The 15,335-nt window shown below is 45.4% G+C and overlaps 1 protein-coding gene across 7 annotated transcripts in view; it reads right to left on the reverse strand.

Annotated features, from left to right (window-relative positions):
- USP48 (ubiquitin specific peptidase 48) overlaps positions 1–12,245 on the reverse strand; it is a gene marked incomplete at its 3' end in the record, with an annotated part of 67,457 nt that extends 55,212 nt beyond the window's left edge. For 5 of the 7 annotated variants that reach the window (XM_082611886.1, XM_082611884.1, XM_082611883.1 and 2 more), the window contains exon 1: positions 11,432–11,906. In XM_082611886.1, the coding sequence (XP_082468012.1) occupies positions 11,432–11,565 (134 nt within the window). In that variant the 5' untranslated portion in view covers positions 11,566–11,906. Of the gene's footprint in view, positions 1–11,431; positions 11,908–11,936 lie in introns of those variants that run through there. The other 2 variants (XM_082611885.1, XM_082611880.1) reach the window with 2 other exon arrangements.
- Between the last annotated feature and the right edge of the window lie 3,090 nt (positions 12,246–15,335).

Consider the following 15,335-nt stretch of genomic DNA (forward strand, 5'->3'; position numbering starts at 1 on the left):
ATACATGGGTTAACAATTCTGAAACTTTCTGTGCATTCTGCAATTGAACAAATAAGTACATGTATACTGGGGATGAAGGGAATCAAGTTTTGGAGAGGAAAGTTACAAATAAGGGAAGAAGAATAAAACCAACCCTGCAGTATTGATTAGGAATGACAGGTGTTAAGTCAAAATCCACAGGGTCTTAATATATACAGACAGGTAGATTAGTGTTGCCAGATAAAACACAGGACAGAAGTTATTTGAATTTCAGATAAATGACATTTATATTTTAAAAAGTATTTGCTGTCTATCTGAAATTTAGATTTAATGGGCAGCCTAAATGAGACAGCTCTTTTGTCAGCCGAGGGCCTAAAAACAGTAACATGAACACACCCAGGCAAGCAGATCTTGATTTCTAAATATTCCCCACTCGAAGAGCCCAGAGCTCCTGGGAGAAATGGCCAATTTGAAGCCTGGGCAAGATAAACATGGACATATTGCTGTGCCCCCAAAATAAGGATGTACTCAAAGAATAAGGAGGACATGTTAGAGCTTGGATGGGCCTCCCAGTACCCAAATCTGGAACAATCTGAGCAACAAAATAATGATCGGACCTGCTCAATAATGTAGGAATCCACAGTAAGGTGGGTGGACGGATGGATGGATGAGAAATTCCTCCTTAAGGAAGAAAGCCAACTATCAATGTGGAAGAAAGGACAGAATTAGACATTCACCATGTGGCTGGCATCCATCAGATTAACAACGAAATCATGCAAGGACTGTCAATGGATGCCAGTGTAGGAAAGTTTGAGGAGTAACAGAATATTTACATAGTCTCAAAGTATCTCAGCACAAGTTGTTTATTAATTACAAAAGGAAATATAGTAACTTTCAGTGGAGAAACCTGGCAGATACCACCTAACCAAAGGATCAAAGTTTAAGTAGCCAGTAATGGGTCTAATTAACTGTATGCCCCTCCCAGCGTGATGCACTAAGAGCACAACGTCACTTCTGTGGTTTTCCTACCAAAGCGAATAACCTAAACCTAATTATAAGCCAACACCAGACAAATCCAAGTTGAGAAGCTTTCTGCAAAGTAAGTGTCCTATACTTTTAAAAAACCTCCATATAGGGCTTCCCTGGTGGCGCAGTGGTTGAGAGTCCGCCTGCCGATGCAGGGGACACGGGTTCGTGCCCCGGTCCGGGAAGATCCCACATGCGGCGGAGCGGCTGAGCCCGTGAGCCATGGCCGCTGAGCCTGCGCGTCCGGAGCCTGTTCTCCGCAACGGGAGAGGCCACAACAGTGAGAGGCCCGCGTACCGCAAAAAAAAAAAAAAAAACCCTCCATATAGATATGGGGATATATGTATATGTATAGCTGATTCACTTTGTTATAAAGCAGAAACTAACACACCATTGTAAAGCAATTACACTCCAATAAAGATGTTAAAAAAAAACACCTCCATATAATGAAATACAAAGAAAGACTGAGTAATTATCCAGATTAAAGGAGACTTAAGATACACAACTGACTGCAACATACGAGCCTAGATTTTCTTTTGCTGTGAAGGACTTTTTAAATCAGTGTGTTCTGAATATTTCAGAAGGTTACCCACTAAAGCTTTACTGACAGCAGTAAAAGATTGGAAACACTATAAATGCCCATCAATAGGAATCTGCGAAATAATACAGCCAAGCAATGGAAACTACTGTAATTAGGAAAAAAAGATAAGGAGAAACTTTATTATGTTGTGATATGTAACAATACCATTAGCTGAAAAAAGCAAGGAACAAAGCAGTGTTTAAAAATGGGTGTGGGGTGGGCTTCCCTGGTGGCGCAGTGGTTGGGAGTCCGCCTGCCGATGCAGGGGACACGGGTTCGTGCCCCGATCCCGGAGGATCCCGCATGCCGCGGAGCGGCTGGGCCCGCGGGCCATGGCCGCGGAGCCTGTGTGTCCGGGGCCTGTGCTCCGCAACGGGAGAGGCCACAGCAGTGAGAGGCCCACGTACAGCAAAAAAAAAAAAAAAAAAAAAAAAAAAAAAATGGGTGTGGGGGGGCCTCCCTGGTGGCGCAGTGGTTGAGAGTCCGCCTGCCGATGCAGGGGATACGGGTTCGTGCCCCGGTCTGGGAGGATCCCATATGCCGCGGAGCGGCTGGGCCCGTGAGCCACGGCCGCTGGGCCGGCGCGTCCGGAGCCTGTGCTCCGCAACGGGAGAGGCCACAACAGTGAGAGGCCCGCATACCGCAAAAAAAAAAAAAAATGGGTGTGGGGGGGACTTCCCTGGTGGCACAGTGGTTAAGAATCCACCTGCCAAGGCAGGGGACACGGGTTCGAGCCCTGGTCTGGGAATATCCCACATGCCACGGAGCAACTAAGCCCGTGCGCCATAACTGCTGAGCTTGCACTCTACAGCCCGCGAGCCACAACTACTGAGCCCACGAGCCACACCTACTGAAGCCCACGTGCCTAGAGCCCATGCTCCGCAACAAGAGAAAGCCCAAGAGAAAGCCCGTGCACAGCAAAGAAGATCCAATGCAGCCAAAAATAAATAAAATTAAATCTTTAAAAATAAAGAAAAGAGTGTGAAGGGGGCTTCCCTGGTGGTCCAGTGGCTAAGACCCCGTGCTCCCAATGCAGGGGGCACGGGTTTGATCCCTGGTCAAGGAACTAAGATCCCATCCTGCATGCCAGGTGGTGTGGCCAAAAAAAGTGTGTGTTTGGGGTATGACAGACCTGTTTGTTTGTTTGTTTAGATAAAAAGACGTACTATAATCTGGGAACAACCATCTTTGAGGAGGTTTACCTCTACCTGCTGGCTGCAAAACTAAGAATAAAGGGTTTCCTATGCTCCCCCATCACCTTTTATATCTTTCAGATTTAGAACTCTGGGAAGTACTACATATTCGAGAAATAAGTAAATAATTGTTCTTAATATTCCACTTAAACACACTGTCTTCTTGGCTTTAAAAAATAAAAATGAAAACAAGTTTGGCCAACTTAAGAGCAGTTTTGTCAGGATTATGTCAAAGCCAAGTTGGAAAGTAACTTACCAAGGAAATAAAAGTATAACTGATCCATGGGGGGGGGGGCGGCGCGGATCTAAAAGGAGTTATTTTTTGTGCCTATAACTCACCTCTAATGGTAAAGGACTACTACAAGGGAATTACAATGAGTAAAAACAATCTCTCCTTTTACACAAAAGTAATTTTTCTCTTCTACCAAGAGAAGATATAAAGAAACAAATAAAAAAACCTGATTCAGAGACAGGGGAAAGCAACCTAAAATCTTACCTTGGAATAGGGGCAAGGACTTACCAGGCAGATTCTTTAAAAAAAAAAAAAGGAAGATTTTTTTAAAAAGAAAATTACAGGGAATTCTCTGGCAGTCCAGTGGTTAGGACTCTGCACTTTCACTGCAGAGGGCCTGGGTTCAGTCCGTGGTCAGGGAGCTGGGATCCGCACCCCATCCCACCCCGAAATTACAACTCACAGCACTGAACTGCAAGGTCTTTAGAACAGGAAAAGTTAGCATCAGCAACTATAGTGAAAATGTTATCTCTAAAACTAAGTAAGTATGTACTTGCTCTTTCCAATATGCTTTTCAAAGGTATACCAAGTTTGTTTTCTCCTCGTAAACAAGGGAGGGGTAAGTCCTTCACAGGTTTTGGCTGGGAAGACAGGCACTCACTCTCCTGTGGGTTCTCTCAGAAAACTACGGTTCCATTAGAACCATTCTGATTTTAGTCTCCTGTTCCTAACAGCAAAATAGAGAAAATGAACAAAAGGAGGCTCTGCTTGTCCACGCTCCTCCCCTCCCACACAACACAATAAATCTTGTACACGTGGTCCAAAGTTGGCCTCAACGAGCAAATAAAATACACAGCTATGAACTAAAAATGTCACGCAATAGGTTTCTTTAACTTTAAAAAGACTTCCAAAAACAGACGTGAGAAGTTGGGAGCAACTTGTATTATTTAGCCCTAGAACGCTGGCATTGTTTTTTTGTTTTTGCTTTTCTTAAATTAACTGATGGTGAGGTATTACTGAATAAGGTTCCATCAGCTAAAATGCCATCACCGTGTAGATGAGATGAACCTGTGTTAAAGCACCAGCCGCCACCCTCCTCCCCAGAGAACCTATGGCTTCCGGGTGCCTAAGGACACACTCCAGGTGAGAACCAAAGTCAGTGGTGAGCCACTGCATTAAAAATAGCTTAGGCTAACCAACTAAAGCTTTCCAAATTGAGGCCAAGCCTTTTTTTTGGTACATGGGCTCAACGTTGTGGAGGATTTTTTTGTTTGTTTATTTATTTTCTTGTTTGGAGCAGTGGAGAATCTACTTAAGAAGCATAAATCATAAAAACATTTCCATTGGGACTCCCTGGTGGCGCAGTGGTTAAGAATCTGCCTGCCAATGCAGGGGACACAGGCTCGAGCCCTCGTCCGGGAAAATCCCACATGCTGCGGAGCAACTAAGCCTGTGCGCTAGGCCGTAGCTACTGAGCCTGTGCTCTAGAGCCCGCGAGCCACAACTACTGAAGCCCGCGCGCTTAGAGCCTGTGCTCCGCAACGAGAAGCCACCGCAATGAGAAGCCTGAGCAATGAGAAGCCTGCGCACCGCAATGAAGAGTAACCCCCACTCGCAGCAACTAGAGGGAGCCCAAGCGCAGCAACGAAGACCCAACGCAGCCAAAGATAAATAAATAAGTAAATAAATAAAAATTTCTACTATAAGCCATTACTTCCAAGCCAACCTAAGCAGTGCAGCAGAATGCCATGTACAGAAGGCTAGATGAAAATCCCCCTGTAGAAGAAAACCTCTCCCACTCAGTCTCCAAAGCCCCAAGCTCCTTTTTATCCCCATTAGGAGTAGGCTACAGGTGTCAAGTATCATCTATCATCCTGTTTGTACCAATTTTCTTATAGTGGAAAAATACTTCTGCATACGTGTTTCCATCAGTGTAAGAAGAGACAGATCAAGGAGGCTGAGACACGTGAGACAGGGACACATGTTTACATGTTTGACGTGTAAATACCCTAGCCTGTTGACTCAAATTTATACAACTTACTTGGCCCTAGAAAGCATCTGAATTTGCTAATGCTAGCTTAAAAAGCAAGTAACTTTTTCAAGGTCACAAGTAGCCCCGATTTAATCTAGGTAGAGTGATGCCATTCACCTTCTCTGAAACAGTAATTTCCTACAACCTTGTAACTGTACCCACTACCCACTCCCCACTGGTCTTCTTCCCAGAAATCCTTCTTTCTGCCTACAGGGAAACCAGAGGGAGAAATGAGTCACAAACAAAAACAAAGCATGAGGAGCACTCATCCTGGTTCTCCCCTGGCTCTCTCCCACTACTCGTGTCTCATTTACTTATGCATCAGTCGGCTTACGACTAGGTTTTTGTTTTGTGTGGCAGTTGACTATTACTGTACATGCCTAGTTTCTTCAGCTCCCCCTGCCTTTTTTTTTTCTTTGAGAACAAATCTGTTCCTCCGTTCTTGTGGTTCTAGCAAGAGCTGCTGAGATGCAGCTCCCATTCAGCACCCAAAAACAGCCTCACAAGATATTTAAAATGGGAACTGAGAGAAAGAGAAAACAACCCCAAAATAACAATCCCTCTTCAGTGGCAGACCCTTCTGACAGCTTAGCTGTCCTAACAATAAGAAGGAAACAACATGCTGATTTGCATGAGAAACAGCTGGAAGAGGTTCATGAATCTCTCCTGGGCTCAAGTGTTTCCCTGCCCTAGCCATGATTTATTTGTCCACATCTTTCCTGAATTAAAACAAACACCTCCCTAGATTTGTTAACTGAGGCACTTCCCTTACACTATGTTAAAGTTTCTGTCACCTGTATCTAGGAACCCTAACAAATATGGACTAACGAAATAAAGCTTTTTCTGTTATTAACTCACCCCCAAGAGCCAACAATCCATTTCAGTCTCTAACAGATCTCCTAATTTTTTTTTTTTTTTGGCCGCGCCGCTTGCAGAATCTCAGTTCCCTAACCAGGGATTGAACCCAGGGCCACGGCAGTGAAAAGTCCTAACCATCAGACTCCAGGGAACTCCCAGATCTCTGAATTCTTAAAAACAGCTTTGCCCCTCTTCCTCTAAGCTTTCTTATAAGACCAGTTAACAAACACGGGAAAACATTCAGCTCCAGAGAAATGTGAGTTTAAAACAGCCATGAAAGATGTTTTCACTTATGAAATCGGCAAAAAAAGTTTTGGTGATGGACTTCCCTGGTGGTCCAGTGGTTAAGACTCTGTTCTTCCGCTGTAGTGGGCCCAGGTTTGATCCCTGGTCGGGGAAGTTCCACAGGCTGCGCGGTGCGGCCAAAAAAAAAAGTTTTGATCATGAATCAGGGTAAAGTGAGAGTCATTGTCCATTCATTGTTAAACACAACACTTTTGGAAAAACTTGAGAAAATGTCTCAAAATGTTAAATGGCACCAATATTTTGTTTCAATGCTTCTGGGCACATGTCCACAGAATATGTTTGACACTGTGGCAATGAAACAAAATGAAGAATTCTAACAGGTACTTTTTTTTCTAGGGCCATGGATATAAGAACACCAAGTGGCTACAGCAGTAGGCAGGGGGCAGATTCCCCAAGTGTTTGGTATGACATGCTAAGCAGCTGTGACATTATTCGCTGTGATTTTAGGCCAACAAACGCTTTTGCAGCAATGTAAATGATGGAACGAGGCTGAACAAAGCCTGAGACATAACAATTTTCCTAGTCTAAACCAATTTAGTTGGCAATGCAAGCAATGGAAGAAAGCTGAATTCCAGCATATCAATGCAATGAAATCAATAGGACTTGGGAGCTGATTAGATGGTGTGGGCTAGAAGGAAAAGGAGACATCTGCGATGATATCCAAAACTGTATAGAAAGGAAACCATTTTTCACAAATCAAAAACTGCAAAGTGGGAAAAAAATAACAGTAGGCTAAGTATCTAGGGGTGCAAATGACTTAAGTTCCTTCTACACTGACCATAGGTAAGAGTGGTAGTTTTAGCTCTGTTTTGACAGATCTCCAAGGATCTGTCATTTAGGAGTATGTTTTCCAGCACAATGGACAGAAATTTAGTCAATGATTTCATAGATGCTATGCAGTACAAAGAAATTTTATTATTTGAATGGGAGAGGAGGGTGGAGATATTACTCCCTCTGCATGGTCATTTAAAAGAGTTATTGCTTTGTTTTTCTCCCTCAACACCTTTTAGTTTCTTGGCTCTTAGGACATCATTTCACACAGCCCAGGTAGAAATCAATGAAGGATAGCAAGCCAACTCTCCTGCTTCCAGGGAAGACCCCTGACTACACTAAGGCTTTGCCTAATGCAGCACCAGATTTCTAAAAAGTGATTTGTGTGAGTACACAAAGAGAGAGAGAAAGGGAGAAGGAAAGAGAGGGAGGGAGGGAGAGAGAGAATAGGTTAACCAAGGATTACTGAAATGGTTCCAATAATAACCATTTACTGTCTGAATTTTCCTCGAAACTTCAAATTGTCTCTGTAACTCCAAATGTCACCACTCTATCAGAATGAAAGTTGCTTAGGATTAGTTAGGTCCATTAACTGAGTTCAGAAACTCCCTTCCAAACTAGTCCCCTCTAATTAAGAACATTCTTGTCCCTCTACCATTTTATTTCATAATCACAAACGGGTGTCTAACCAGATGTCAACAAATAAGGAGGAATTCAGAAGGCTCCCCATCCTTTGACAGGTGGAGTGGGGAGGGGCGCTACAGCAGGTCACTGCCTAACTTTAACCCCTTTCCAAAACTTTGGTGACTGACTCAACATTCCCAGGCTCTTTGTGCTATGTGCTGGTTCAAAGAAGGCAAAACCGGACTTCCCTGGTGGTGTAGTGGTTAAGTATCTGCCCGCCAATACAGGGGACATGGCCTGGTGGTGCAGTGGTTAAGAATCTGTCTGGCAATGCAGGGGACACAGGTTCGAGCCCTGGTGCAGGAAGACTCCACGTGCCGCGGAGCAACTAAGCCTGTGCACCACAACTGCTGAGCCCGCGTGTCACAACTACTGAAGCCCATGTGCCTAGAGCCCGTGCTCTGCAACGAGAAACCACCACAATGAGAAACACTGCAACAAAGAGCAGCCCCTGCTCTCAGCAACTAAAGAAAGCCCCTGCAGCAATGAAGACCCAACGCAGCCAAAAATAAATAAATAAGAGAAGCATTTTTTTTAAAAAAGGGAAAAGAGAACCCACAGAATGAGAAAATATTTGCAAATACATGGGACTTATATCCAGAATATATAAAGAACTCTTAGAACTCAATAATAAAGACAATCCAATTTTAAAATGGGCAAAGGATGTGAAAAGACCTCTCTCCAAAGATCTACAAATGGCCAATAAGCACATGAAAAGATGCTCAACCTTATTAGTCATCAGGAAAATGCAAAGCAAAACCACAATGAGATACCACTTCACACCCACTAGGATGGCTATAAGACAAAAAGTGTAAGGATGAGGAGAAAATGGAATCTTCATATATTGTCTGTGAGTGTGTAAAATAGTGCAGCCACTTTGGAAAACAATTTGTCAGTTCCTCAAAATGTTAAACATAGTTATCTTATGATCCAGCAATTCCACTCCTAGGTATATATCCCAAAGAACTGAAAATAGGTGTTCAAACAAAAACTCGTGCACAAATGTTCATAGCAACATTATTCACAACAGCCAGAAAGCGGAAATAACCAAAATATCCATCAACTTAACTATGCTGTGAGATGATGGATGTGTTAATTGCCCTGATCTTGGTAATCATTCCACAATGTCCATCAAATTATCATGTTGTACACTTTAAATATATAGTTATATTTGTCAATTATTCCTCAATAAAGTTGGGGGGAAAAATTTAAATCCATCAACTGATGAATAGATAAAATGTGGTATATCCAACAATGGAATATTATTCAACCATAAAAAAGGAATAAAATACTGATACATGCTATAACATGGATGACCCTTGAAAACATTATGCTAAGTGAACGCCAGACCAAAAAAAGGCCACGTATTGTACGATTCCACTTATATAAAATATCCAGAATTGGGCTTCCCTGGTGGCGCAGTGGTTGGGAGTCCGCCTGCCAGTGCAGGGGACACGGGTTCAAGCCCTGGTCTGGGAAGATCCCGCATGCCGCGGAGCAGCTAAGCCCGTGCGCCACAACTATGGAGCCTGCGAGCCACAACTACTGAAGCCCGCGCACCTGTAGCCCGTGCTCCGCGAAGAAAGAAGCCACCGCAATGAAAGCCCACGTGCAGCAACGAAGACCCAATGCAGCCATAAATTAATTAATTAACTAAAAAATTTTTTTTTTAAATATCCAGAATAAAGAAATCTACAGACAAAAAGATTAGTGGTTGCCAGGGGGCGGGGGAGGGGGAAATGGGAAGTGACTGGAGTTTAATGGATACAGAGTTTCCTTTTAGGGTGATGGAAGAAGTTCTGGAACTAAACAGTGGTGATGTTTGTACAATATCGTAAAGGTACTTAATGCCGTGTAATTGTATACTTTAAAAATAGTGGGACTTCCCTGGTGGCACAGTGGTTAAGAATCCGCCTGCTAATGCAGGGGACATGGGTTCGAGCCCTGGTCCGGGAAGATCCCACATGCCACAGAGCAACTAAGCCGGCGCACAACTACTGAGCCTGCGCTCTAGAGCCCACGAACCACAACTACTGAGCCCACACACAACTACTGAAGCCCGAGTGCCTTGAGCCCATGCTCCGCAAAGAGAAGCCACCGCAATGAGCAGCCCGCGCACCGCAATGAAGAGTAGCCCCTGCTCGCCACAACTAGAGAAAGCCTGCGAGCAGCAACGAAGACCCAACGCAGCCAAAAATAAATAATTTTTTTAAATGGTAAATTTCGTTGTGCGTTTTACATGACTTTTACAAAACGATTTTTAATGAAATGAAATACTGACAAATACTACAACATGGATGATCCTTGAAAACATTATGCTGTCAAAGAAGCCAGTCATAAAAGTCCACATACTGTATGATTCCATTTACATGAAATGGACAGAATAGGCAAATTTAGAGGCAGAAAGTATATCAGTAGTTACTTCGAACTGGGGGGGAGGGGGAGTGGGGTTTACAGGGAGGATTGAGTGCCAAGCTAACGGGTACAGAGCTTCTTTTAGGGGGGTCGGATTGTGCTGAGAGCTGAACAACCCTGTGACTATACAAATAAAAAATACTGGGTTGTACATTTTAAATGGGTGAATCATATGATGTGTGCATTATATCTCAAAGATGTTTATGAAAAAAACTGCTTGGATATAAACCTTGCAATTGCAGCTTAAAACTCACATCCGTGACATTCCCCTTATAGCGATCTCAGCTAATTTCTACTCCTTTACTTCCATTAAAATCATAACTATTACAGTGAAAGAGTTTATATTTTTTGGTTACTCTGGAACCTAATAAGTGGAGAAACTGACTGAAGCTTATCTGTTATACACGGCCACGTCATTCCAGTACTGACTGTTGCTCTCCTCGTGAGCCAGACTCCCAGAGCTTGGAATTATTCGTCTGCTTTATGGAAAATCTCTAACTTGTTTCACTTCCCATACTAGACTTAAAGCTCCAAATCTGAGACCCTGACTTCCATTCCTTCCGCATCCCACCGTGGAATGTAAAAACTCCAGAAAGTCTACTAAATGCTTGATGAAAGGCTACTGAGCATGCTCGGCTTGGCCAAGTCAATTCAACAACATTCCGGACACAAACTATAGTTCCCGCGTTAAAAGGTGTAAAAACAGCTAAGGATTCGATCTAAAAGGAAAGGCAAGGTTCACGGGCTAAGTAGAAGTGAAGGACAGCACTTACACAGCTCAAACTTTGTACTCGGTAGAGTGGTGTTGAGTCAGAGCGACCCCCCACCTCCCCAAAAAAGGCTAAAAAATACTAGATTACCGAGAGATGGGAAGGTCAACTGGGGATGAAGGGTACCGATGACGCAGGCTAACCGTACGTTTTCCTAAAGCCGCCCTACCCAAAAATATGATCACGCCTTCAGCGTCAACACCAATACGAGATATACAGTGATAAAGCTCACTTCGCAGAAGTTCCTATTTTACAAACCAAAAAACCGAGCAGTGGCCAGTATATACCAATCACCAACGTTTGCTAAGGTCTCAGCTCCTGCCTTCAACCATCTCCACCGCCATCTTCTAATAAGAACCCAAAACCTTTTCTGAAGGGCTTTCAGCATCATCACCTCCGTGCAGAGCCCGGAAAGGCTGCCTTTCCCAGGTCGCCCAGAAGGCGGAAAGGAGGAAACCTCCACCTTGTTCTCTGCACGCCTGCTAGATGCACGGAAAGGGTCACCGTCTTCCTTCCCACAGCCCCGGGCCTGGTTTTCCAAGGTCCGACGCGAGGGGGGCGCGAGGCCCGGTGCGCGGGCCTCACCTGCACACGCCGCGGATGCAGGGTTCCAGCCAGATGCGGTAGGCGGTCTCGATGTGCTCCTGCGACACCTCCTCGGGCCGCACCGTCTCCGCCCAGCGCCAGGCCGCCTTCTCCAGCTGCAGCCGCGGGGCCATGGCCTTGGCCCGAGGAGTGCCTCCTGAGCCCGGCCGCCCAGGCTGCCGCAGCCGCCTCCACCGCCGCCCAAATGGGCTCCGCCACCTGCCAGCGATGAGGACCAGGCGCTCCCTCAGCCAGCTGGCCAGTCAATCACCTGTGCGCGCCTCTGCCGGGGCGCCAGCCCGCGCGCCCGCACCCGACCCGCACGACCGGCCGCAAAGCGCCTCCGCGGACACCCGACACCCCCCGCACCCACAGACGTTGGAGGTGTACTCCCCTCCGCGGTGGGCGCATGCGCGTTCCCAGCAGTCTTTGCGCCTCCCGCGCCTCTGGCCCGACGGGCGGAGGAAGGGGAAGCCGCTAGTCGAGACCCTTGCCACGTCCTCACCGGCGCTGCAGGGGAAGCGACGTCTCAGCTCCTGTCCAGGATAGCGTTCTGCGCACCATTAATCTTCCAAGCGGGCACCTCGAAGGCTAAAGGCTGCCTGTTCTTGCCCTCTGGTACTTCCCCTTTAACCGTGAAGGATCACGCGAGAGGCTGCTCAACGCACACCATAGGTCCGCTGGATTGTGGGGTGGGACCTGAAACCTAGGACACCAAAGAAACCAGGGTCGGCTCGTTGGAAGGGTTAACTGGAGCCTGGACCGGTTCTGACTCCTTTCCTGAGCCCTCCTGACGTCACGTGACGTTCTGGCCTTTTCCTGAGCTAGAACTGGACTACGTGTCCCGGCATGCGTTGCGTGCTGTCACTCACTGGATGCCAGGCATGCTGGGATTTGTAGTCTTCGCAGTAATGGATTTGCTGTGCCTTGGCTTGTGCTGAGGTGCAAGCGGGTCCCTGGGCGGGGTTTCTCTGCCCTGGAAGGTCATCATTGCAGGTGGTGGACCCTCCTCACTGCTGTTATCTCCATATGCTGATTTCTTCCTTCTTTAATGATGGTCCTCTTTAGCTGCAGGGTTTGAAAACATTTCCTTTTTTCAATCTCTGCTTCTGGATATAAAGGGTATCCTTATCAGAGTGTTTTGCGAACTGTAAAGGGTACTGCTTGAGTGAGGATTTTGAAAACTTTGCATTTTAATGAGAGCCCTGTGGCGATCTAAGCACTAACTTCTGACACAATACTCAATAGCTTGCCGGCTGCGTAACCTTGGACTGGATGCTTTTTTTTTTTTTTTTTTTTGGCTGCACTGCACAGCTTGTGGGATTTTAGTTTCCCCTGACCAGGGATAGAACCTGAGCCCTCGGTAGTGAGAGCGTGGAGTCCTAACCACTGGACCACCAGGGAATTACCCAGACTGGATGCTTTATGTGTGCAATTGTTTAGACAAACGTTCACTGAAGGAACGATGAAAATAAGACATGGTCCTTGCACTTAAGCAAGAGTCGGGTGGGGGGGCGGCGGTGAGGGGAGAATAGTAGAAACTTAAAGTAAGGTCCCCTTCCCTTCCTTGAAAGGTTTGGAGTACTTGGGGAAAGTCTTCCCAGGAGGGATAACTCCTAAATCCACCCTTAATAGATGAGTAGAACTTAGCCAGGTTAGAAGAAAGGTACCATTCTAGACAAAGGGAACTACAAGGAACAAAAACACAGAAGAGAGAAACTTCTTGGTATGAGGCCACAAACTCTGAGAAGGGGAGGTGAGACTTTGAGAGGCTGGCTAAGACTTCGCTTTATCTGAGGGACTCATTGAAATGTTTAAAGCTGGTGAGTGATATAGGGGGATTTTCATTTTGTATAACTTCCTCAGTCTAGGTCAAGGACAGAGACAGAGAAACCTTCTAAGACTACAGAAGTAATACAAGCCAGAGATAATGAAGGCCAGAATGGGGCAGTGTAATAGGTATGGAATGAGGAGGCAAACTTGAAAGATATTTAGGACACGGAATTGCTAAACTTGATAAGTTGGTCTAAGCAAAGTCTGTTTACCTTTCTGTTATTTGACCTTCAGGTGTAGGTCATAGCCCTTTCCTAGGTGCTTACAGCTCCCTGTGTCACTACCTCACTTAGCACATAATAAAATCGTGAATATTCTTCATTGTGCTGTCACTGCTATATGCCAGTTTTCTAACTTGAGTAATTAAGCGAATAGAGTTTCTACCAAATGAGATAAAAAGTAGAGAAGGAGGAGAAGGTTTAGAAGGGAGATGGTGATTTCAGTTTTTAATAAATTGCATTTTAAGTGCATCAGGGACATCCATGTAGAGATAGGAGACATGAGTCTGAATCTTGCAGGATATATTGCTCCTGCATCATGGATTTTCCAGTCTCTATGGGGTGATTCTCATCAGCATTTGATACATGCTGTAATTTCTCCCAGTTTTAACAAACCCTCTCTTGACTCCCACATCCCCCGCCAGCTACCATCCCACTTCTCTGCTCTTCTTTATAGCAGAACTCCTGGAAAGAGTGATTTAGACTCTTCTCCAGTTCCCTAATTTCCTATCCCTCTTAAACCCGTTCTAAATCAGGCTCTTGCCCCACAACCAACCACATAAAGGTCACCAAAGTCCTCCACGTTGTTAAATTCAGTGGTGAGTTCACACTCTTACTTGACCTGTCCGCAGCATTTGACCTAGTTCTTCACTCTCTCCTCTTGGGAACACGTTCTTCTCGTAACTTGCAGTGTTACTGAACACAAGTTCATGTGCCCAATGCACAGTGAAGCCAAACAAACTGAAATGTTGGAGTTTGGAGCAGAGAAAGGTTTATTGCATGGCCAAGCAAGGAGAACAGCTGGCTCCTGCTCAAAAAAACCTGAACTCCCTGATGGTTTGGGGGGAGAAGTTTTATAGGCAAAATTTGGGGTGAAGGCTGCAGGGTATGTGGCTTTCTTCTGATTGGTTGGTGGTGAGATAACATGGCGATACTCCAGGAATCTCGTGCTCAGCCTGAAGTTACCATCCTCCACCTGTCTGGGGGCCTTAGTTCCTGCAGAAAAACTCAGATATTGTTATGTATGCCTTGAGGAGGAACCAGGACCCTGCCACAAGGCTGCACTATTGTTTCTGGACTCTTCCCCCCTTGTTTCTGCATTCTTTCCCTTCCCTGATTAGCAACCGTTTGAACCTGCCCTTTGGAACTCAGGGAAAGTCATGGAGGCTGAATGAAGCCTATTTTCTACAAACAAGAAATGGGAGAAACAGAAAGCCTTAGTACCAGAGAGCCCCATAGGGTCCTCCTCAGTTTCAGCAGGACACCACCTTCTCCTGGTTTTTCCATCACCCACTGGCCATTCTTTTTCAGTGCCCTTTGCTGATTCTTTCTCATCTCTCTAACCTGTAAACTTTAGTGGCCTAGGGTTGTGCTTGGACTTATCTAACTACATTTACTCCCTGGGTGATCTCATCTCCTGTGGCTTTAAATACCAGCTGTGTGTTAATGACTCGCAAATTCCATTATCTCCTGACCTGACCTTGCTCCTAAAATGCCAGACTTGTATATCCTACTGCATACCTGGCATCTCCAATGTATGATAGGTACTTTGCACTTTAAAGATCCAAAACATGTTCTACTTCCAGCCACCCCCAAAAGGACAGATTGTCCTTCTGTAATCTTCCCCATCTCAGCAGGTAGCAGCTCCATCCTCTTAGCTGTACCTTTAACCTTTAACCTCTCTCTCTCTTACATCGCCATGCAGAACTTCCCCAAATCCTGTCAACTGTGTGTGCCTTCAAAATATATACAGAATGCAACTACTGTACAGGGACTGTTACCACCTGGCCTCTCACCTGGATTACTGCAAAAACTTCCTAACTGGTCTCCTCTTTTCACCCTTGCCTCTTGGG

This window comes from Mesoplodon mirus (genome assembly GCF_964341445.2).
Source record: "Mesoplodon mirus genome assembly, chromosome: 3".
Lineage (NCBI taxonomy): Eukaryota > Metazoa > Chordata > Mammalia > Artiodactyla > Ziphiidae > Mesoplodon > Mesoplodon mirus.